This window comes from Tauraco erythrolophus, chromosome 9 (genome assembly GCF_009769465.1).
Source record: "Tauraco erythrolophus isolate bTauEry1 chromosome 9, bTauEry1.pri, whole genome shotgun sequence".
In the NCBI taxonomy this organism is placed as follows: Eukaryota; Metazoa; Chordata; class Aves; order Musophagiformes; family Musophagidae; genus Tauraco; species Tauraco erythrolophus.
In genome coordinates, this window is record NC_141473.1 from 16996217 (window position 1) to 17021907 (window position 25691).

At 36.3% G+C, this 25691-nt stretch overlaps 1 protein-coding gene across 1 annotated transcript in view; it reads left to right on the plus strand.

Annotated features, from left to right (window-relative positions):
* Positions 1-25691, plus strand: part of LOC104378168 (adhesion G protein-coupled receptor A3-like) — a 293441-nt gene that overhangs the window by 100612 nt on the left and 167138 nt on the right. The window contains exons 3-6 of the mRNA XM_086616497.1: positions 6400-6471; positions 10344-10415; positions 19213-19284; positions 20050-20213. Coding sequence (XP_086472623.1) covers positions 6400-6471; positions 10344-10415; positions 19213-19284; positions 20050-20213 — 380 coding nt within the window. The remainder of the gene's footprint in view (positions 1-6399; positions 6472-10343; positions 10416-19212; positions 19285-20049; positions 20214-25691) is intronic.

Consider the following 25691-nt stretch of genomic DNA (forward strand, 5'->3'; position numbering starts at 1 on the left):
TTTGTATGCATGTTTATGTTTGTTTGCCTTGTGAGAAAAATCTAAAAAAACATTTATCCTTATATCTTTAAATTTAACTTCAATTCAACCATAACTTTTCTGATACTAGAAAGTAGATTAAATATCCACTCCCATCATAAAAAAAAATAACAAAGAGCAGCTCTGGAGTTTCATGGGAGCGCTTTTAGTTATTTATGATGATACCAGGTAATGAATATCGATTAACCTGCCTGTTTCTTGGTCTACAGTGTGTGACTGACAATGCATTCACCAACAACAGAGATGAAAATAAGTTTTGATAATATCCAGGCCACCAAAGTATTATAATGAGTCACTGGCACCTGATAGGTACTGTACCGATGGGTGCGTTTGAAAAGTCTTCAAATACATTTTACCAACATCGTCTTAATTCTTTGTCCCTGTATCCAGGACTGCTAACCCTGAGAGTCGCTGTCGTGACTGCTGGATAGGTGTGGAATGTTGTCTTTCATCATTGGCTATGTGTCTTTCCTACCACTATGATCGTAATGATGTTTTAAATGTCAATCTTCTTCAAGGGTCCCGAGTCTGCATTCATTTCTTGGGAAAAGGGGCCACTTAGTTTAGCTGCAATATTTCGCATGAGAAAGAAGTGGATGATGTGACCTTCCCTCCACCCCCAGCCCCGTTGTTGTTGTTTAATAGTAATATGCAAAATGTGGAAAGTCAGTCATATTTCACTGGTATTTGGCGTCTCTTCAACAACTGATTGCTCTTCTCAGAGCTTTTTTGGAGAGTTTGCAGCACCATAATGACAGCTTTCTAAACACAGATGTCCTCTTGGTGCAACCTATAATTTTTTATGAAAGATGTATCGATGTCAGGAATTTGAACGAAGTACTGGAATTAGTTGTACATTCTTGTTATAAATATGTATTCAAAATATCTACAGTACATCTATTGTAAGTTGGAGGAAGAATCTGCAGTGTCTGAAGGCATAGATGTTGGTACAAAATGCGTAAAATATCTGAATGTCATTTAAGATTAAATTTATTCTTTTGTTAATGGACTGTGTATATTTTAGCAATTTTTCCTGCTATGCTTTATACTGTGTAAGTGCATACTGTGAACTTGAAGCATCAAGAGTCTCAAGAACACATTTAGATAATCAGGGATTTGGCCACAGAAGATGTCTAATAGCTGAGATGCCTGGAGTAGCTATTAAATGTTCTTGTAAAGTCCCATTAGTCGCCTCTTCCTCTTGTTTCATTTACCTCTCAGCTAAGCCATCAGGAAGTGAGTATTTCAAACACTGATTTTCCCTTCCTTAAGTAAGCTGTTTTGTTTGAGGTAGCTCCTCTTAAATGTCTCTAGTAAGTAAAAGTCAGTTTAATGATTAATATGTAAGATGATAAACTCCCAGCAGCTTGTGATACTTAGTAAAAGAATCCTCGAGTGTTTTTACCTGTAGGACTCTTGTTTGTGTATACATACAAATTATCTGTGTACCTGTAGGAAGACAGTGATTTATGGTTATTGTATGTAATTTATGTAAAGTCAGACTTGTAAGTGGAGACTCTCCTCTGTTAACTTACTGTAACCATTTGAGATTGGTTTTTAATGATAACATGGTCCGTTCCATCTTCTTACTCATTCAGGTCTAGTTAAGACCAGAGTACCAAGCAGCAAGTATATGTAGCAAGTGTAATAAAATTAGGGGAAACACATTTCAATATATATTGTAGTATTTTATTTTTGTGCAGCCTTTCAAGTGCTGCAGTTCTTATGACTACAGCTAACTTCACGTAGCTTCCATCTATCTGTAATTGTACAAGGCACTTGGTTTTGGTTTATTTTCAGGTCACACCACTAGATATATACACCCACACCACTAATGACACGTCATTCAGATTCAGAATAGATACTTTAAAGTTAGAATGCTGCATCAGAAATGATGCAAACCCATAGCGGTTAGTTAGAAAATGCTTTCTGTTGGGGCTTTAACTGAGTCATTCAATATTATGATACTGGGGTTCTTTCCCTCTTCTCTTTCTTTTGGTTGGTGATAAATCACTTGCATGGTACGTATGCATGTGTGCCTGTGTGTGGCCCAGGCTGGGCTGCTGTTTGGCGTGCCTTGGATCATGACCTTTTGCCAAACCTCAGCAATAGCTCTTGGGGAAAAAATGTAAACATACAACCAAATTTACTCTGGTTTCTTTATTTAGCTCAGTGAAACTAGATACTCTGCTATAAGGCTTCAATGTAACAAACTCTTTGCTAAATTAGAAAATAGGAGAAGCTAACTTAATAGTTTAATAAAAGTAATTTTGTAAAAAATACAAGTGGGAGGAGAGCAAATAGCTTCTCCTACTGTAGAAGTAAGAATTGTAAGTGAATAACAGTTGTGATAATTTAATCTATTTATTTTAATCACATTTTAGTCGTCAAAGATGACAAGGAGGAAAACACCTATTTAGTTAGGCCAGAAGTATATGGAAACATTATAGAATAATACTAATTACTAAGAAAGTGATAGTATTGTGGGTAGTATAATCATCTACAATTTTCTGAGAATATCCTTACGAAAATTACCTACCTAATTTAAGTGTAATTTCCAAAATTAGGAGACCCGATGTCTTGTTTTGGACAGTGCAAGTGATGGGCACTTTTCCTTGAAATGATCTGCCTTTTACTAACATGAAACTTGCATTTTTTTCTTTCTGTAGATGATAGTTTAGGATTATGCTGGTTTTTCCTATGTGGTTACAAGTTACGGGGAAATAGAGCAGAGTTTCCATAAACTAGGACAGAGAATTTCAGTAAATGGAAGACCTTTTGTCTACTTGGTTATTTTGACTGGCTCACCTGCCAACAGTTTGCCACTCGTACTGATTGATATAAAGATTAATGATTAAATGAAATGTGGATATTTGCTCTGAATTATATCTCTTAAGTGGTTTTCAAATGTGTCCCGGTGTAAAGCCTGAGATAAATCAGCATAGATCCAAAGGATTTATAGTATTGGGTTGGTGTTTTTATTTTGTCTTGTTTTGTTTGTTTGTGTTTCAAGTTTTAAGAATATATAAGTTCACATGATGAGAACAGTGTCCTTCCAGTCTTTTCCACGTGGACTTCTGCAAGTTAAAGAACTTACTTCAACCTGAGTCATTACACACTTAAAATATTGTATGAGCAAAAGGATCTACATTTCATTCATGAGGATATTGTTGGTAGTGCTGTCTAGATAAAGCTAAGCCCTGATGTTTGGTGTGAACAGAACCGGAGTAGACCAAACTGTTTAGTATTGAATATTTGAAGGTTAAAAAAAAAATGAGACTTTGGCTCACCCACACAGCAAAAATCCTAAACCATTAAAGGAAAATACAGTCATATAGATTAACTTTTACCAAACATACTGACTTGTCTTTGCAAGTTGATGGGACTCTGGAGAAGAGACTGCAGAAGTTTTGTTTATGAGAAGGTGTGGAAAATTCAGAGTTAAAGGAGTTGTCACAACTTCTTGAGCAGATCAAGGCAGAAGAAAGATGAATCTAGTAGCTGCTTCGGGTACCAGGAAACTCAGATGAAAACACTTGACCACAAAATTATAAAAAAAACCCAAAGCTTCTTCCAATTCCTAGAGAGCATTTCCATGATAACAAACATCAACCCCTGTATTTTCATTTGTGATTAAATCAGCTACCGTCACTTTCATACAAATCCAGTAGAAGGGAAGGGGACAAAACAAGGAAGAAAACTGCTTTGTCTGGATTAGGGAATAGGGAGAGGGCAGAACAGCTGCAAGAGGATGGCTGTAGCCTCTAATTCCTCTCTTTTGTCCGTGGGGTGGTTGTGTGCTTTGCCTGAAAAAAATCAGTGCAAGCACCAACCTTGATGTCTGTGTTTCTGCCATTGTTTACCTTATGTGATATCCAGGAGAAAGGAAGGAGCTTAGACCTATGCTGAAAATTAGTCATAGCCTGTGCAGCTTTCACATTTGAGCTTTTCATGCTCAAATCACCATAAAGGTTCTTGCCCAAGCTCTGCTCCTTTCTGGCACCTCCACCTGTCTCCTGAACTCTTTCCTTTTTTTTTTTCTCCTCTCCTGTGTGCCACCTTTTCTCCCCTTCCTTCTGACTCATATTTCTGGTTTCTTGAGACTATGGAGAATTTTATGGGCTTCAACTCACTCTCTTTTCCAGGCAGTACAGGCATGCTTGTTTATCTTTGTACTGCACAGTAGCAGGGAAAAGGAAGCACTTCTGGGTTTTATGCTTTTTACTAGCTTAGCAATGAGTGAGAAACGTGAACACTTCCAGGGATGAGGCATCCACAGCTTCTCTGGGCAATCTGTTCCAGTGCCTCACCACCCTCATTGTAAAAAATTTCTTCTTTATATCTAATCAAGATCTCCCCTCTTGCAGTTTAAAGCCATTACCCCTTGTCTTATCACTATATGCCCCTGTAAAAAGCCTCTCTTCAGCTTTCTTGTAGGCCCCCTTTAGGTACTGGAAGGCTGCTAGAAAGTCTTCCCAGAGCCTTCTCTTCTCCAGGCTGAACAACCCCAACTTTCTCAGCCTGTCTGCACAGGAGAGGTGCTGCAGCCCTCTGATCATCTTCATGGCCGTCATAGCTTTATGAATGCTTGTAACTTCAATTAAGTTACTTAATCACAGGTACTCCTAGTAAGTAAACCTCTATGCTTTGCAGTACTTATATTTTAAAAAGACTCAAAGCATATCCTATTGTTTGATTTCAATTTTCCTACCTTTCTCCTGGTCCTTTTTTTTTTTCTATAATGTCACAAGGTCAAGTGCAACATAGTCATGCTGAAAGCACTATGTAGAGCAAGCTGGACCAAAAAAGACACAGTAATCTAAAATTATTGGACAGATCACGTTGCAATGTATCATACCTGTGTATCATACCTTGCTGATTATGCAGCATGAACGCTGAGCTGAGTAGACTTTAACAAACGTTAAGTGATTATCTTGAACCTTGTTTACAGTTAGGATTTTACAACCTGAGCAACTGAACATTTATATGTTCTAAACTGAGCTGATATTCTAGTGGTTTCTTTTCCATCAAAATTGCAGTCTTGGTCTGTTGTGCGTTTGATAGCTCTGCATTTCTTATATGTAAGACAAAATGTCTTGTACAAAAGTAATCAGAAGGTCTCATCACCTTCTTAAGGACTCTTAGTGTTGCATGTTGCAAGCTGAAAGCTGAACTTGACTGTTAAGAGTCTGACAGATCTTTGTTAGGGACAGATTAACATCATCACTAAAATAAAATGTGCAACACAAATTTTTAGAACCGCATTCAAAAGATCTGCAAAAATGACTACCAAAATACAGAAATATTTATTTACGCTTTTGACTTTGAAATTAAAACATATCCTACTGTGAACTAAACATTTGGGATGAAATCTTGCCCTGTTGAGGGCAAACAGAGCTAGTGGAACCAAGATTTCACCTAGCGTGCATTCTGTTTGCAGTAAAATAAAAAGTCGTAAACGACTCATGGCTGTTGATACCTCCGCGCTTTGGCAGAGTCAAGCAGTGTACGTGCTCCAATACCCTGAAAGTGGCCAGTCTGAGAAACATCACTGATATTATGGTGCACCAGTCATTCCCTCTGAATTGTGAATTCTCAGAAGATGAGCACTGACTCTACAAGAATTTACAGCATTCATCTCCTAGGCCTGTTTATATAATTGCACTGAAGGCATTTCCTCAGGGTTCACATCACAAGAGTCTTGAGACAATTCAGTAGTAAATCTCTGGGGGGACTGAGCTGAGAGCAATGTCATGGCCCTAAGCACTGTGCCAAGAGCAGATGAGATTACTAGTGCCAGTGAAATATTCTTTATCTGCGCAGCAGCCGATCCTCTGGATCGTCACCAAATGCAAAATGAAGCACCTATCTGCCAAATATGAGAAATCGTTTGCATTTCAGGACAGAAACCTGACCAATCTGTTTACGTCTCACATGCCAACTGCTTTGCCTACATTAGGTGGAAATTAGAAATTTATTAAGTGTAAAGTGCACAGCACAATGAATAAGCAAACTAAAAAGCCCTTGCTTTGCTGACTGATTATTTTATTCACTCATTGATTAAAACATTTTTCCTGGAGCAAGAATGGCTGGTAAGCTTGTTTTGAAAAGTACAAATAGGAGAAGAATTAAAAGAAGCAGATTTTTTTTAACATCTAATCTTAATCACCTTAAAAAAATGTTTTTATAAACTGCAAATGATGCAATGCTTTCAGTGTTCCTACTTAAAAGAAATTCATTTTTGGTTTTAGACAAGACAAGTAAAGGTTAGAATTGTATTGCATTTCACATTCCTACTGTATAACAGTAGTACAGTAGGTAAAGTGATAACTAATTGCTCCTCCTATTATGTCTCTCTAGAGATCTGAAGAATAATTTGATCAGCACAATTGAGCCGGGGGCCTTCCATGGACTTTCAGAACTGAAGCGCCTGTAAGTATTAATTCCATTTGAATTATTCTGAAAATTGTGTTTATATTGACGTTTTTATCCTTGGGCAACTCAAATATGCCACCAAGCAATAATCACGTAAGAACACTGGCTGTAAAACAGAAAGTCACAAACTGTGCTTTTTAAATTTACCATGCCTTTTTCTTTCGCTTCTTTTTTTCCTTCCCTCCTACTTTCTTCCCATTTCAATTTGATTGTTTGCTCTCCAATAAATTCCCAAGAAGTACATTTACAAAGCTTAAAAACATGCCTAATGAACTATTTAGCAGACAATACATCACTATAGATATCAATTAGAAATAAAACTAAGTGGTTTAAATAAGTGTAAACAATGTTTTGTGCTATGCTAGGGTTTTTTGTTATGTAAGATCTACTTTACTTCTATCACAGGCCAGGTCTGTGGAATAAAGTGTTAGAAAGGAAATGTCATATTTCAGAATTTGTCTACCATTTTCATACCTCTCACATTGACTCTGCTTGATATTCTTTATTTTTAGCGTGGTTTTCTAAGGAAACAAAACTTATGCAATATATTCCCTGTCCGTCATTAATGCATTCCTCCCTTTGAAAATGTTCTTGTACTTTTGAAAGCACTGGCTGATTTTTTAACTACATTTGTAGAGGGTAAAAATATCTAAGTTACTAAGATCTACAAGTGGGCTTTTTTCCTTTCGATTAACAAGAACTACAGACTCTCCTTACATCTACTCAACCTAAAGGAAAAGTGAGATGAACCTTGTTTTATTATAATTTTCCAAGTGACAGCATCCAAATGTCCATGTACTGGCTAAACAGGCCATCAGCACATGCCAGAAATCTGCCTAGCATCGTATGTACTGTCTTATGTATGATGAGGAAACCTATGAGAAAACAGGAATTATTTTTGTGGGATGGGAAGATTTACATGGGAAGGAATGCAAATGCACAGTAAAAGAGATTTACAAGTCCTTCTGCTTTTTCTTTTTTTTTTGCTCTGAGGTTAAATTCCCTAGCTGCTGCGTACAATGAACGCTGCACAAACTAAGTAAAAGATTTCCATCTCTCATCATACAGGTAGTGGAATTTTCTAAGTTTTAGTGTGTTTCGGTAGAAAGCTAATGGCATAATAATGATGAAGTTAGAGTAGCATGTACGTTTTTAATACAAACAAAAACGTTAGGTTGAAACTTTCTTACTCTGTGTACAGGGATAACAATACAATGAAATGATGAAAATGAGCTCTAATTGTACTTTGGGCACATACTCTAATAACACAACCCTGACCTCTTGTGGGAAAACCAGGAAACCTGTGTGAGTCATGGGCTGCACATCTGAAGACTGCACAGGTGGAGCCTTGGGTCAGCCGGGAGAGACAAGTCAAGGAAGAGGAAGTCTAATATTAGGCACTGGGAAAAGTGAGAAGAAAAGACTCTTCAGCAACTAGGAATGGCAACATTGAGATTTGTCATGCAAGATCTCAAAAAAAACCCTTGTTGCTGATGTAAACAAGTTACACTGGGAGCAATCTAGAGACAGAAAATTGATTAATTGCTTGACTGTCACGTGTGTGGTACAAATCAGTGTAGTTTCATAGTAAATAAGAAAATCTCTACCCTCCTTCACTGTGCAACTGTTGGGTAGCAGAGAGCTGAGCAAAAGGAATAAGTAGCGTAAACTCCCGTTGAATGTTGAATACAGTAATTACTTTAAGAGTGTACTTTATATTGACATCTTCTTATTTCACATGTAAAATATAAATGATACTGTGAAAAGCAGAAGCTGATGTAGTATGGGCAACTGCAAGAGACAAACTGCAGGCTGTCAACATCAGAATGTTTTCTGTGAATGTTTTGGAGAAGTCTCATAATTTGGATTTGAATTACAAACTGAAAAAGGGTTTGCTCAAAAAAGTGCGCACAAAATTGATGAAAACTGAAAATTTGTGAAGCATTAAAGTTATGGCACTTGGTTATGCAACGGAGGAGAGTTTTGTTTCCTCTAAACATCAGTTTTACAAGTCAGCATTAGTAACTTAAATGTCTTACTCCAGAAAAGGAGCTTTGTACATTACAAATTGAATTATGTCTAATACAACATATATTAGTGTGGAGGAATGTGCAGCAAGCTGTCTTTTCTTTTTGCTATTGTTTTTTTAGAAAACATGTTTTACAATATAGAGATTTCAGCCACTGCCATGTATCTTATTGTGAAAATAGCACTCATTGAAACAAACCTTGAGAAAAGAGAATGTAGCCTTTTGCTTTGTTAAAAATACCATTTTACTGTGTGCCACACTTAGAGAAATGTGCACTTGTTTTGATTAGTTTAGATGAAATGTACTTTTGCAACCCAAATTATGTCCCACCCAGTGATGCATTTCTTCCATACGTGTTCGGACTTTGCTTAGGCAGAAGTAAAGCATTATTCTTCTAAGAATTATTGGTAGGTTCTTGTTTACTATTTACCTGTTCTAGTAGAAAGATATATCTCTCTATATATGTATGTATGTATGTTTGTCTTAAACTTGCATTTTTAGATTTTCTATGTAGTTTTCATTAAGAAAACTTTAAGAATAATGCTAATATGCAATTATTGCACTATATTGTTTTTCTCACACACTATTTTCTCAGCTCTTGCCTACTTAATGTCCCTGACAAGCATTTAAGAAGTATTTTTATTCTAATGCAATGTTTCATCATTTAATTGTGCAACAATATGTTTTTTGTCTGATAGAAGACTTTGTGGTGAATTATAAAGATATTGCATTCACATTCTAACTAATTGGATATGTCTCCATGAAAACAATAACTGAATATGTCAAACTACAACTTTTATTCTCCTGTTTGATTACTTTAACGTAACAATAGGAAAATGGGGAATTGGCACAATATAACAAAGGAATAGTACTAATTCTAAAAGAAAAATATATTCAGATCAATTTTAACATTTTAATGGATGTATAATCTCTTAAAATCCTTACATTACTGCAAATATTTTAAAAAAACATACTTCATAAGAAGGAAAATTTGCATCAAGGTTGAAAATCAAATATGTAAAAATTAAACACTAGTTTAAAGTGCACCAAGGGGCAGTATTCATGTTGTTATCACAACAGAATTGTTCATACCTATTTTTATCTTCTTCTAGTAAGTATCCTACACAGTATATTGTATGTATGAATTGTACAGAAAACATCCATTCATCTTGCTGCAGAGAAGAGTTACAGAACATAATGCCTTGTACTACTTGTGGTCTGAGACAGCCACAGTATTGCTCTTAAAAGAGCTTGGCAAGTCCTTATCAAAACTGACCTTACTAGCTCAAAAAGTAATTGCTCTCTGGTTTCTGTCAGTTCTTCAGCAAGAAAGGATGCTGTCAATAAGATGAGACATTAATAAATAGTAAAAATGTGTCAATTTTAGCTGAATATTGCATGCAACAAAATGCATAATGTTTTTACTGAGTAAACAAACATGCTAGGAACTTTGATAATATTTACTTTGGAAATAATTTTTTTGTTTGTTTCATATGCAAAATCACATTTCAATTAAATTAGTATAAATTGCAGTATGGTATGTTTAATTGTGGAATATTGCTCAATAATAGAATTAGAATTAGAATTTCTAGGTTGGAAAAGACCTTAGAGATCATCCAGTCCAACCATCCCTAATCCCCCATGTTAATATATATAATGTTAATATAAAAGCTGTTAAATCTGTTTAGTTCAGTTATGTCACATTAAAGAAAAATATTTTATTTCTTGTTCATCTCTAACTCTTGATGTGTTAAAAATAAAGAGACTGTATGTGGTTATGTAGATGTGTATATGAATAAGACAGACTTGATGTTTCACATTTTGTTTGGTTTTTTTCCAGGGATCTTTCAAATAATAGAATTGGTTGCCTAACTCCAGAAATGTTTGTTGGACTTAACAGTCTTCATAAACTGTGAGTATAATACCATTTTTGTTTTAAACAGGAGAAATCCAAACTGTCACATGGCTTAAATGAGTACAGGTGGCAATAAACTTTCATTATAAAAAAATTATAGGTTTTGTACTAAAAAAACCCCTCTCCTGAGCCTTTGATTGTGATGACTTGATATTTTAAAGACCTTGTTTCTATTTGTAATTGTAAAATCTATCAGAACTGCAAAGAATTAAATTTTATTTTCACATTGAAAATAGGCTGAACGTGACATTTCTGTTTGAATACATTTCTGTTTGCATGTCTCGGAAACAATTAAAGGTCAAGCACACAAACGAGACTTAACACTGGTTAAAAAGAATGCATTGCTCTTTCTATCCCTTACAGATCAGTTAGAATTTTAGAATATTTTTTTTTCCCTGAAGTGTATTACATAAAATAGTAAGCGTATTTTGAGAAAAAAAATGTATGAAGTATCAAGTAAATTTGAAATATTAGAGTAGTTCAAATTTAGACCGTCCATTTAAGGTGTTGTGTTGTACACTTTGTCATAGTACTTTTTGAGTTATTAGCTTATCATATGGAACTGCATCAGAATATGCTCTAGGGAGCAAAGCAATCGACTTGCATATCCATGAGCATGCCACAGAGCCTGTGTGATCAATGGATTATCAGGCTTTTCTAGAAAGATTGCTCAGAAAACATGAGATTATGATAGCGCGCCCAGTCTGTTCAGTTTTAGAGAGAATCGGATTACCCAGAAGAAGAGAGAAAATGTGCAATGGCAAAGTTTGCTAGTAGATACTAAGTCAACCAGAGAATTAGAAACAAGGGTTGATTTTGAAGGACAGAAGTAATGTACAGGAGTCCCAAGACTGGCCAGTAAAGTGGCAGACAAAATTTAGTGTAGATAAAAATATTAAGTGATGCAAGGGTGGAAAACCAATCTGTTCTGGGCTAACCATTAAAACAGAGGAAAGCTGTTTTGAGTTTATAGTAGATAATGTCATGAAAACATCTGCTTGGTGCTCAGTATAATTTAAAAAGAAGATAAAGCCAGGGAGTGTTACTAAAGGAAGAGAGAACAAATTGGAGAACATCCATTGTACTACAGGAAAAAAGCAAAGAACCTGCATTTTTAATACTGTAGGCAGTTCCAGTCTGCTCATCTCAAACAGATGGCCAAAACTAGAAAAGGTTCAGAGAACAAAAAGGAATGGCCAAAGGTGTGGTACTGCATAGGCAAGTAGTAGGAACAAGTAAATTGGCTGCGACTTTCCTGACTGGGAAAGGGACAAATCACAGGAAGGGTACTGGTTTAAATGGACGTTTGGCCAGACCCTGGAAGGCTCTGTATCTTCATTCACATCTGTCTTCATTCCTGAATGGGAAATAAATTCCTATACTGCATCGTAGTGTGTTACAAATCTCATACTCTATTTTCTTCCTCTCCAGCCAGTTCTGGCATTTCCTTGGAAAAACAGGGAAATCTTTCTAGAAAGATCTGTCATGAGGTCAAGATGACATAAGGTAAAAGGCTGAAATCTGGCATGCTTACTGAGCACATAAATGTGAGTAACTATGCCAAATCTTCTCTGTTGAAAACAAGTGAGAACAGATGATGGGTAGAGCCTTGATAGCATGTTCATGAACAGGTGCAGATTGCCCCTCTTTTTACTCATCTCAGATGAGTCGCCAAATTGGGCAAGTCCAGCTCATCTATCGAGGGTTTCTGGGTCTCCTTTTGTTGTGCACAGTGGACATTACTGTGACTATATAGCCAGATTACCTTAGAAGGTGTGTTTAATTCAAAATGTTGAAGTCACCTTATTAAATGGAAGGTGCTTCTAGATGCTAGGAAGAGCCTAAACAGAAACTGTTCAAATCCCTGTTCCCTCAGAAAAACATGTCTAGAAATTCCATTCATAAACCTTCCAGACTCCGTCCTAAGAGCTAATTAGAAGTTAAACACAGAACTTCAGTCTTGTGATGGTAAGGAACAAAAATTCATGCACAGTAAGCATACAACATTTGTTCTGTGATGGTGTTTGGCTGTACTATCCATTTCCTCTGAAGACCAGGAAAGAGTGTGGCAGTATATCTCTGCATCCTTCACTGATATGTTGGAAAAAGGCACAGTATGCATGCTGAACGCATGCAGTTACTGGGCTGATCAAACCACACCATTAGTTTCCTTTTATAAAACAGATTTGCCATATCCCTGCTCATTTTAGTAACCTGTGTACCTGTCCCAGTGTTGGTGAATCTTTTCTAAGTATGCAGATCCAGTGAAAGTCTCACCAGTTCCCTCTAAACTATCATTGACGCTGTGTTTTCTTGCATGTAGTCTTTTTGTGCATCCTAAGTAAATATTTACGTTTTCCTCACGATGGAGCTAACTTTCATTTCCAAGTGGGTGCAGATCCAGGACTTTCTGTATTGTTTTCCTTCTGAGGCCCCAGCTTATAGCAGGAGTTTGAATTAGATCTTTTTTTAAGTATAATTCTCAAGTGACATTCTTGTTACACTTTCCACTTTGAATAGTATTATTCAATGAAATGATTAGACTTCTCATCTTCAAAAACATTCACTTCTTGGTTTTGTTGTGACCATATTTCGTTTTCACATGCTTACATTTCTGAGCCAGAGTCATTAGTGGAAGCACTAAATACACTCAGTCACAAAACTGTCTCTGCAGAACACCGGCAACATCTCACTCCCCTGCCTTCTATCCTGTCGGTTATCTTACAGTGTCTTATAATAAATGCACTTAACACCAGGTTCTTCAGCCTTTTATGGATGTTATGTCCATCTGTCAGTGGAAAAAATATGATTCTGGTAACTGTAGACCTGTTAGTCTGGCCTCGTTTTATTTGATGCGGTAACTAAGTGAGTTTTGAAAGAAAGAGAAATGGAAAAGTTGACAAATCAGAAATGGGAAAAAAAATCAATATGCATCTATTGAAGATGTATCATGTAATCATATAAAAAGATCACTAATTTTCTAGACAAGGAAAATTATTTATTGATTTTTGTATGCACCTAACATGATAGTACCTAAGGAGTAGAAAACAATTAGCATTTATACTAGTGTTTTCATATGAGTGGAATTAGCCTAGAAGGCCTCTAGTTGCCCAGGTATTTTTTGGATTTTATCTAGTTCTGCAAATCAGTAGTCATACTGTAGGTGGTCTTTTGGAAAGATCATTTCCAGAATTTAGTGTATACTTCTCCTATAAATTTCTATAATCCAAATGACAACCTTACTGAACAGAATAGAAAATAATAGTAATGGGATATATTTAGGCTATATTTAATATCTACTCTTTCTTCATTTCTTATATACAATATAGTAGTATTGTTAAAGTGTCTTTTGCACCTTGTTTTAGTATACTTACCAAAGTTTAACTTAATTTTTGGTAGTACTCATTGTCCCTCTATGCTTCCTCTCTTTTTTGCGAACCTTTTCCTGTTCATTATAGTTTCTCTACTTCTTTGATCTTTTTAAAAAAATGAATCCTTTTTTCAAGATTTAAGATTTGGTTACTGATCCATTTATTCTAGTTTCCATTTTCATTATTTGGGTTTCAAATATCCTTTCTACCATTGGCTTAAAAAATGGGGTCATCCTGCATTTCGGTTCATGTACTTTAGTAGTTCTTCGCTAGTTATTTTATTTTTTTTGTTTAAAAATTCTGTCCTTTGGAAATCAGAGGCATAGTAATAGATAAGTCTAAATTTCCCTTTCATCCGAAGTAAATCAGTTCATGCTTGCTATGTCAAAAGTCATTACTTTCTCTTGTGTAGGGACTGTCCTCCTTACCAAACCAAAGTCAAGAGTGCCATGACATTTGTTGGGTCAGTGGTTATTTTGTGAAGAAGTACAACCACAATCTCAATCAAGAGAAACTGCTCCCGGCATTTCATAGTATCATTTGTTCCTTGATCTCAGAAATCTCATATACCGATAGTAATTATTTGAGCCAGGATCTCAATTTGACTCTGGTCTAAGAACTGTTCGTTGACTGCAAGCTAATGCCAGCTGGTACTTTTCTAACATTTTCTAGCTTTTTTCCCCTTGGAAGTTCATACAAACTTCCCAGAATCAAACTTTTTAAACATGTTTAAAATACAGTCAGTCACCTTTCCATTGCTACTGATTCCTCTGAATCGTGTTTGCTTGTCATTTCAGAGGTATGAGAAAGCTGTTCTCTGAAAAGGTTATGGAGAAACATTTACTTAGTGTAACATCAGTGTATATAATTGTACCAAGAAAAAGAAGGCAAGTTCTTAAATGTGGAACTGATTTCAGAGCCATCAAGTGTGTTTTAGATTACTGAAGGAGCAATATAAAGATATACAGGTATGCATTGATTTATGCAGTTGTTGATTGTGGTAATTAGTGCTCTCCTGTGTTATGTTAGCAGAGAGAGTACAGAAGGATCTTTGCAGGCTGTTAGGAGAACCAGTAGGGAGAGCCGTGAGTCCACTGGAAGGAGCAAAGGACGTAAATCTTTTCATGTGCCTTCTGTGAAGTACAGAGATGAGATTTTCTCATACTGTTTACAAGCACAAAGACCAGGTGAAATAAGATAACACAGTGAGCTTTCACTCAATCTCGTAAGTATAATTCAGTTTGAAAAAAATTGAATTAGAGCTGAAAAATCAGCTCTAGGCCCAAACCGGCATAGGAGGTTTAACCAAATGGTGTGATGCATATATCTAAACTGAGTAGGGTAAAGGTGTGTTTAAATACTTCGCTGAAATGAAGGATGAGAGCTGCCTGAGCTTTCAGGGATAATGCAAACACTCTTCAGAGGGCTTAGTGGTTTTGTGCAGCCTATTTTTAGAACAGGACATCCTACCGGATTCTTGAATTAAGAAAAAAATCAGTTAATAGTATCATATAGTATTGTTTTGAAAACATGCACACATACGGAAAATAGAATAAATGGTAAGCCTCTTGATAATGTAGAAAGGAAGACTTTTACTCCAGTTGCAGTCAGGATATATATTTTAGTGAACAGGAATTGAATTTCAAGTTACTAATGAAATCTGTAATTTCACACAGCTACTGAAATTACTGCAGCCAGTGAGTTGTGATTATATTCCTTGAGACTGATCTAATTTTTACACCTTCTTGGATTTGATGATTTGTACTCTGGAAAATGACTCCAAAATGCTTTCACTTCATATGCCAGATGCAGCTGATAGTGCCTCAGACAGTGTAAAAGAAGATTTATTATGTCTTCTAAGATATTAGATTAACTTTTTTGGCTTATATATTACCCTTTGGCTGTGTTTATGCTGTGATGAGGTGCACATATTCTAAGTAGCAGTGACATAATTGAATGCAACAAATCTTCCAAATCTCCTTTGGCCCCTCAGTGGCCATGTTTCAGTGCTTTGTTCCAGAATTATGTATGCAAATGTATTTCTGCTAGGTAATGAAGCTGCCATCTACATTAACTCTGTTTATATTTAATCTAAATATCAAGAGCTGTGGAATATTGGGATGGTGACACTGTACTGATATACCAGGTTTCATTCAGGTTTTGAAATGTTGCAGCCTTGAATCCATTTCAACAAGCAGCTGCTGCAGGAGCTTGCTTTTGGAAGTTTGAAACAGAGCTTCCTCCTTACTTCCAATTGTTTGATTAAAGTATATCTGATTTATTCTTCATCCTGCCTCTGAATCATCATCAGCAGCAGTTAGCTTTATGATAATATTATACCATAAATTCTTGTGTGACTTTCTTGCTATCATTGAAGCAACTAATCACTTTGTATGGTGCCAGAAAAAAAGTACAAAACCAGTAATGTAGTGAATCAAACAGACCCCACTTTAGCAACATCAAGAAAATATGCTCTGTAACCTGCCCTCTCTGTATTTCTGTTGACAGTTTTTTACCCCTCCTATCCCAGTCTTTTTGCACAGAAGATCTGTCAACCTTGCATGCAGCTTTTGCTTTTTAATACTGCTTATAGGAGTGAAGCATTCTTCATATGCTGCTGCTGCGACCTGTATTTTGCCTCAAAATGGTCCTTTAAGACACATTGACTGTTTTATGGCATTTGTCATTTATATTAAAGCTTTTGGCAAAAGCGTTCTATTAATTTCTGTAAAAGCACAAGAGTATTTGATATATGAAAAAAAAAGTATAGAACCTTATATGTAAGACTAAAATGTTTTACCTCTGATGTAACAGAAAGCACGTTTCTGTTAATGGAGTAAGTTAATGGCATAGTAAGTGCTGTCAGCTTTGAAGTGCATTAATTTGTTATGTTTGAAATGTTTGCAAACTAGGTGATACAGATGTTTCTGGAACAAATGTCCTTTTAAATCAAGCTAGAGTGCGTTTTTAGGATGTCTGAAATGATGGAATTTCACAACACTATGCATTTGGAGATATTTTAATATATAACATAAACGATGTGAAACTGACAGAACCAGGCATTTGGAGGGTGCTGCAGATATCTAGCTCAGAAATACGTGTGTTATTGGGATGATTTAAGAAGATTTCTGAAACTTTTATTAGAGAAGAAGTTATTCCCACTGCTGGTGGATTTAGTAGGACCTATGGGAAGCGCATAAATTCAGTAGATACAGAAGGGGTATCAATGACAGGTGTATAGCTACCATAGATCTGCTGAACCCTGCTACATCAGCTGTGGAAATGACCTACAATTTTTCCCTGTTTCCTAAAATATTAACCAGACATAAAGCCTTCCTTTGGTCCAAATGGAATTGCCAAACTTCAGACTTAGTGTTCTGTTTGTTTTGTTATATGAAGCCTGACTAGCTATTTAATGCAAAAGTAGGGATCTGCATCAGATTGGAAATGTTGTCATACTGCGGTGGGGTAAGGCAGTGATAAGAAAACCCCTGTATTTCTGCCTGCTGGCTGCCATCCATGCAAGGCTAGGCAGATTGTTTTCCCTGTCCTTCCGTTCAGCATGGTTGTCCTCTGCCAGTAAGTTTATACTACTGTAACTGCTTTGATATTAGAGGAACCACTTCTGATTTACTATCATGTAAATGTCAGGGTTATCAGTTTCTGATTTAGTCTGTTTAGTGTCCCAGTTCACTGAGCTGCTTCAGCATATACCTTGTCAGGGCTCATGTCCAATAAGCACATGAGTAGATCCGTTTAATTTTAAGTAAAGCGGTAACTGAGTCTTTGTGAAGTGCTCAATATTTTTAGTTCCTGTTGATAAATCCAAAATGTTAAAGGTATAGAAACAGGTAGTAGCTACAAGCAAACATTCATTTCTACCTTTAGATGTACCCGCACTCGAAGAGACTCTTGAAAGCCCTTCCATTTCCAAGAGCTTTGCACCACAACTGTATTAATGTTGCACTGTTAAGCAAAATCTTAACAATGAGTTCAATTATATCAACACATCTCATCATCACTCAATATAATGAGAAAAAATTTCACTTAACATTCCTGAGCCAATTTCTTTTTCTGTATTAATAGAATTTTACTTTAAACTACGATGAAAATTTGAAGTGTTCAAAGTTCATGTTCTTTTTTTTTCTTTATTTCAATGGTGAAAAATTAATTGTGTACAAAAATAAGATTAGTATTGTTTCAAGAATGCTATATAGCTTTCTCGAAGTAATTTATAAATTAGCAGTATTTTCTCTTATTTCTAGAATTCATTGATCCATATGTATCTGTACAGGTTTCTGTAGAAAGCATGATTCTTAAGTTTTTATTCTTCCTTACTTCATGAACCTGGTTCAGATCTTTTGCAGCTTGGTAGATTTCTCACTGATGGAACATTGCTCCTGATCTGAATTTGTATCTACAGTTTAGGATATATTCTTTACCTTGTAGACATGAGAGAAGTAAAATCAATAATTATAAAAACATCCTTTTTAATGAAAAGATAATGAAACCATTTTATTTGCCAGTCTAGATTTTTTTTCTATATGTAACAACAAATCTCCAATGAAGAGATCTGAAATTTCACTGATAACTTTAATTTTATAGCTGTCCTTGAATTCAGACTTGTATGCTTCAGGCACTGAATAGAAAGGAATATGTATCAGTAATTCAAAAGAAGATAATTCATATGCTATGAAATGTTCATCTTGGATACTGCACTAATTTTTCAGTTTACTGGTATAGAAAAAGCATTACTTGACATTTAGCATTTACCTTTTATACTATTGAGACACTGACAGGGCAATACCGTTAAACTAGGCAAAATTAAATTGCATCTGTTTGCAAGTATTCAGCTTAATCCATTCAGCCATCAAGACAAGAAGCAGTAAAATAGTAGTTAAAACGGAAATGTCCTTAATTTAAGGATGGGAAAAATCAGTTTGTTTAGAGTCCTTTGCAATAAAACTCTTTGTGTAGTTACTTTGAAAATTCATTCCTGTTTTAAGGACTTGCTTGAATTCTTCTGAGCATTACTAAATTAAGACACTTTTTATTTCTTTACCTTGAAGTGGCATTCTACATATACTATAGAAATAAAACATAGGTCTCACTGAGTAATCATTGTATGAATATTTTCACTTAAATTCCAGAATATTCTCTTCCAGAATTCTACTCTATTAAATATTTCTTTTTATTGGACCAAGTGAATTGTATGTATACCTGCTGTGAAAATAAAAGAAGTAAAAGTGTATGATTTAATTTGAATATTGCTTGTTTTTTGCAAATGACAATGTACAAATTTGAAAATGTTTTTACTGTTTCAAGAAAGCAGAATTTTTTAATTAACATTGGGAAAATTACACTCTATAACAATTTTGTTTTCTTATATTTGTTATAACTAACTGTAAATTGCTCTCTTCTAGGAATTTGTCAGGGAATATTTTTTCAAGTCTCATGAATGGACTTTTTTCTGAGCTGCTAGCTCTGAAAGCACTGTAAGTATGATTCCTTACGTTTGGAAATCTGAAATATTCAAGAAAGACATTAGAAGAAAGATAGCAGAGTTGAATATAAATTCGAACAGAATTGTTTCTAGCAATGCATTCCAAATGTAAAATATGCAGTATTTGGTTATCCATGTCTGTCTCACTAATTGATAAGCTGCCATCTTCTACCTGTCCCAGTGAAATAGAGACCACTGAAAACTTGACCTCGTTTCTGACTAGTCAAATCTAACCATCCTGTTAGATGCTAAATCTAGCATCTTTGTTTTTTCCTTTATGATCTTATCCCTTTCCATGTTTTCATGCATTGCATCATATAATAACTCTAAAACCACCAAAACATTCATGTTAAATATTTTTCCTGTAATTGTAATAACAATTCCCAGTTCTTTATATTGAATGTGCCTTTCTGATATTTAGAAGTGTATACTGGATGCTTCCATGGTCAAGTTTCTCCTTAAAAGAGTTTTTAGTAAGTGAAAGTATGTTATAGTATGCCTTTCTACAGTAGTACATACTCAAATTTAGTTTGGTAGTCAGTGATGCTCTTCTGTAACAAAACCCAGAATTTTGGCATAATGTGGAAGTTGTTAACAGAAAATCTCAGGATATCTTTCTAATTATACATCTATAATGTAGTTGTGCATCTATCTAGAATTAGTTCCTTTCAAGTTAGATAATTTGAGTCCAACAGAAGTAAGTATGTTTATGAAAAATTACATGTGTACCAATTGTGATCGTTCTTTGCTTTTCTAGACATTTCAACACTGATTCACTCATATGTGACTGTAATCTAAAATGGGTCTTGCAATGGGCCAGAAATGCTTCAGTTCGAATAGCAGAGGAAACAGTTTGTGCTTACCCCAGTGCTTTACAGGGACTGTCATTTCGTAACCTGAAGGAAAACCAGCTGATATGTGGTGAGCTGTACTCTCATTTAACATTACAAATTGAAGTAGAATCCAGAGAAAATACTTTTAAAAAGAAATGTTGAAAAAAAAAAAACAGTAATAAATCTAACTTGCTTATAGATACAAGAAACTCGGGTATATGGCACAGAAAATACAACTAAGGTTGAAAGAGAATGGAAAAAAATACAAATTTCTTATTTCATATGAAATATTATATATATATATTTTGCAAGAACACCACTGTCCTGTCTATGTATTAGGTAACATGCACTTATAATTTAAAACATTAACCCGTGATGGTAGCTCTACATTGTATATGGCATGCAACTGAGGATTCCTACAGGGATTTATAGAATGTTCCTTTCAAGTTATATTTCTGACACTGTGGCATAAATGTCAGTTTTCCTTCTTGTATTTTTTTATTTTTATGAAACTGAAACTATACATTTTAGCACTACATCTTAGGGATGAATAGAATTTTTACAGTGAGCTTCAGTTAGGTGAATTCTGTATTTGAAGACCTATCAGTAAATTACTTTTTGGAAAAGATTTTCCACCATAGCAAACATGAGGGATGTGGTGTGAGGAAGGAAGTGAAAAATATAAATGAGTAAAGAAAATATATCTCACACTGAACACTGTCTAGCAAAGAGCAGACTGAACCAGATATTTTAAAGGTATCACATACTGCAGAGAAAAAATCATTGCCTAAGATGGTGCTGGTGAGTTCCATAGTCAGAAGTATAATTTCACACATACTTGATTAATCACAGAATCTTTAAATCTGACTTTCTTGAATGACAGAAAATTGCTGGGATGGTGACTTTGATAATGTCTTCGGGAAACAAAAGGAAAGTCACACTTTTATCCTCATAACCACAAGAGGAATGATATATGTTGCTAACACGTTTATAGCAGAAGGGAGATCAAAGTGGACTGGAGCAATAACAAAAAATTTGATTTAAACAGCAAATACACATGTTTACAAGTTGGGAGAAATGTGAAAGGATGTGAATACCATCCAGCGATGGTCCATCAGCTGAATTGTTAAGGAAACACAGACACCTGTCTGGAGGCAAATAAAGAATGAGCTCTTGTGAGTTAAAACCAGAGAAGTTTCCAGTAGCCTGTATTACTGAACATTCAAAAATCTGCAATACTTCTCAAATATCAAGCTGCCATTTTATAGAGACCGAGCATGGGCATCTTCATAGAGATCCATTTCCCAGCAGGAAAAGTCCTCTTTCTGAAAATGCTGGAATAATCAGAAGACTCGATTAAGAACTGTTTATTGGTATTTCCAGGTTGCCAATGAATATGAAGCAGTGAATTTAAGAGAGGAAATGAAAGCAATTTCTCAGAATTTTGTACTTTATTTCCTAATAGAACTCCTTACCACACCTGGTACAGAATTTTCTCACTGCTGTTTATAATGTCCACAGAACACTTGACAAGATTTGTAATGACTGCCAATAGCTCGACACCAATTTTAATATCCGCAGAGAGCTTCACAGTGATTATATTTGCTACACCTTCCACCAGCTCTGTAAAGTCTGCCAGGTACTTCATGGTGCTCGTAATATCTGTTGGGCAGCTCACGGTGCCCACAACATTTAGCAGTTTCATTTTCAGTAACTTAATTTGAACTTAGACATAATAACAAGCTGTCTGGCACCAAAATAATAACTAATAAGAATGTTTTAAGAGTATAGTATGTTGAAATATGCATAGAACTAATCAAGTTAAACATATCTTAAAGAAAATATTAAGAAGTGATTTAAAAATTAAAAACTCCTGCATGTGAACATCTTCCATAATGTCAGACATTTATATTTATAGTTACTGGTCTTCCTTCTACATGCTAGAAGAGGTCATGAAGTATCACAGTCACAGGATGAGCAAATGGAAGGGAAAAATAAAAATAGAAGGGAAATGGCAAAGATCTTTGCAGGCAAGTTAGGGAATGAACCACAAAGTCAACGTATGTGAAGAGGAAATGAAACAGTCAAAAAAACTCTGAATAGCTACAGGGGCAGTTTGCCATGAGCTTTTTAGACTTTTTTTTACATTTTGATGGGAAAAGAAATAATTTTAAAAATTTCTTTATGGCAGATCTTTCTGCACAGTTCTGGAATTCACAGGATTCTGCTTGCATAGTTCATTAACAGTTTATAAGAGCAATTTAAATCTTTAAAAATAATCTCCAACTCTCAGAAATGTTCAGCTAGAAAACAATTTTTGACAATGTTGGAAATAAGGCTGAAAAATAGTTTTATGATAAAAGATCTTTTTGTCTTCTGCCTCAATTATGAGGGACTGCAATGAATTTGTAACAGTATGGACAGAGTATCTTTCTGAAAAATTGTTGTGAAATTGGCTTCATGCAGTGCCTTGTTACTGTTTCTCAATGACTCTAAACTTACTCTTAACTAAAACTTACTCAATTTACAGGAGGAAAATTATGTTTTCTTGAATACCAGTGCTATAAATTCCACCTGAGGTCTGATAGTAGTCTGTAATTTTTCCCTTGCTCACATCATCAGCAGAAATGGATTCTGCAGGCCAAATTCTTCACTCAGAAGAGACCTGTATGAGTTTTTGTCTTAAGGGGATTACAAAAGGTGGCTCTTAAAGCTGAATTTTGATTATTTACACTGATGAAAGAGATATTAGCATTTAGTTTCTCAGTTTCAAAGTTGTACTGATGCTATTGAGCTGATAGCACTAAGTAATAAAAGTTTGTTTGTTCTGCAAATTACAATTGACATATAACTCTGACGGAGCGTTTGTCTATTAGAAAATGTTGACTCACTAAAACAGATGTTCGGAAAAGTGCTGACTTTGTCTCCCACAATTAGATTTTATTTAAAGTTTAGAAAGTAATTGATATAATATCAATAACCTTTAGATAAATGATTTGGCTGAAAATGATGTAAATATTTACTAACTTATGCAAAAAATGTGGCAAAGGTCAAAGTATAAAAAATAATACCATAGTGCTTTAAGACATTGGCATTGTCGTGGTTTTAGGCTGATCCAGCAACTAAAACTCACACAGTCTCTCCTTCTCCAGTAAAGTAGAGAGGAGAGAAAAAAAAACACAAAGGGACTGAGGGTTGAGGCAAGAACAGAGGGAGCACCCACCAACTATGGTCCTGGGCAAAACAGACAGGGCTTTCTCAAAGCAAAACAGTTTATTAATGATTACTTAGAAGGACAAAGGGAAACAAAAACCGATTACTCGAGAGGACAGAAAGAAACAAAACCAGATCTTAAAACCGACACCTTCCCCTCCCCCTTCCTTTTCCTCCCGGCTCTACCTCCTCCCCCCAGCAGCACAGGGGGCAGGGACTCGGGGGGTGCAGGTCAGTTCATTCCGTGCTGTTACTGCTGCTTCTTTCTTAAAGGAGGAGGAGTCCTTACATCCTTTTCCCCTGCTCCAATGGATCCCCTACCCACGAGTAAAAATCCACAAACTTCTCCAACGTGAGTCCAGCCCACTGGAAACAATCCTTCCCCACAGATTGCTCCGGTGTGGGCTTTACCACAGTCTCAGGTACTTAGGGAGCTGTAGCCACTCGCTCCGGCGTGGGTCGTCACGCAGACTCCAGATGCCCCTCTGCCTTGTCGTGCATCCCAACACGACCATCCTCAGGCTCAGGCATCTTCTCCCCACGGGCTGCGAGTGGGTCTCTGCTCCACCGAGGCCGTCCTGGTTACAGGGGGGCCGCCTGCTATCTCACCATCAGCCGCAGGGGAAACTCGGCTCCGGCACCTCCTCCCGCTCTATCCTCACTGACCTGCTGTAGATGCGGCTGTTTCTCTCAGATCTCAGTCCTCCCCAGGTGAACTCAGCCCAGTGGGCACCCCAGGAGTGGGATGCCCCCGAGTTCCCCAGCTGGCTCCGCCGCCGCCATTCTCCGTGGGCGGCGCCGGCCCGAGGCAGGCAGCTGCCCGGCCGGGAGCCAGGGAGCGGGGGCAGTGCCCTCCTCCCTTCTCTGCTCGATCCTGGGCGAAGCACCTTTTCCGGTTCCTTTGTCCTGACTTAAATAGGGCAATTCGCAGAGGTGCCCTATTGGCTCAACCCCGAGGGGGATGGCAGTCTGCTCTGGTGGCCAGAACTAAGCCTAACCCGGTTCCAAAACCAGGGAGGTCACAGAACCCAGAACCAACCCCCCTTCCACATCAAACCATGACAGGCATTGTTTATTTCTTTTCACCACAGAGAAAATTTTCTAATTCTCCTGGGACAAAAACTGTTTCTCATCCAGGTCTTCTACAAATTAAAGTATTGCTTTTTGCATATGGGTTTTCTCTACAGATGTTTATAAATAAATATTTGGGACCATGCAATCATCATTTTTTAATTATTTCAAAAGTAAGAAAATCTAAAAAGGATACCAAGTAATATATTTTTTGCTTAGAGTTTAATGCATTTCTACATAATAAATTACATTTTCATTCCTTATCATTAGGCATTTTTCTGTGTAGAGAGTGGATGGGTTTAGTTCTTCTCTTTGTGTCAGCAGCTTTTCAGATTTATGTAGTCTACTGTCCCAATCTTTGTCATCATTTTGTTGTGTGGACTCTTCCTATAAAGCAGAACCAGATGTAGAATCCTCTTAGTTCTCAAGAAGTCTAAATGTAGAGGTGCCTAGATTTTTTCAAAGTCACTTTGCTCTACTGGATTTGGTACATGTGCATCCGCACCATCTCACCATAGCGCTTTCAGGCAAGCTAGTTTTGTCACACATTACCCTTCCTGTTCCTGTTGTTGTCCTTACTTTTCCTAGCAGTCTGCTGTAAGGCACTCTGGCAGTAAGTCTGAAAAAGCTGTCTTTAACAGTCTTAAATGGATCTTGGGCCATGTTAGCAGAGCTCATTCTAGCCCTTTGTGTCCTTTTACGAGGAATTAGCTAAACGTAGTCCCTCAAAACCATGTTTACTCCCTTTCTCTATCTGTGTTGACAGAAAGATCTACACAAGTGTTTTCCTTGGAAGAAATGAATCAGTTGTTTGCATCTTTATTATGCTTCTATCCCGAATTTTTCTTGCTTTCCCACTTCCTTATTTGCTGTGTTGTGTTGAATGTGAGAAGAATCTCCTTGCATGTTGAACTGCTTCAATGCAGGATTGTAGGACAGGAGCTAAAATAAGTTCTAAGATACAGCATTATTTATTCATCTATATCGTGCACATCTCTGAAGAACCCATGTTGTAATGATTACAACCAACAAAGGCAAAGAGAGACAATTAGCAAAGCTAGTATTAATGCATGTTCTTTGTATACCATCCTCAGTCAAGAAACTTCCAGAGTAAGGAAACAGATATAAACTCAAATGTTGGATACGTTCATTTTAAGATGCAGTTTCAGGGGAAAATGTGGTAGAAATAGAACTTGCAAAGCACAGAGTAATGCCAAACAAACATCACAGCTCAGTCATTTTCCTTTCTTATATTGACATGACTGAGATAGCATCAGTTTTT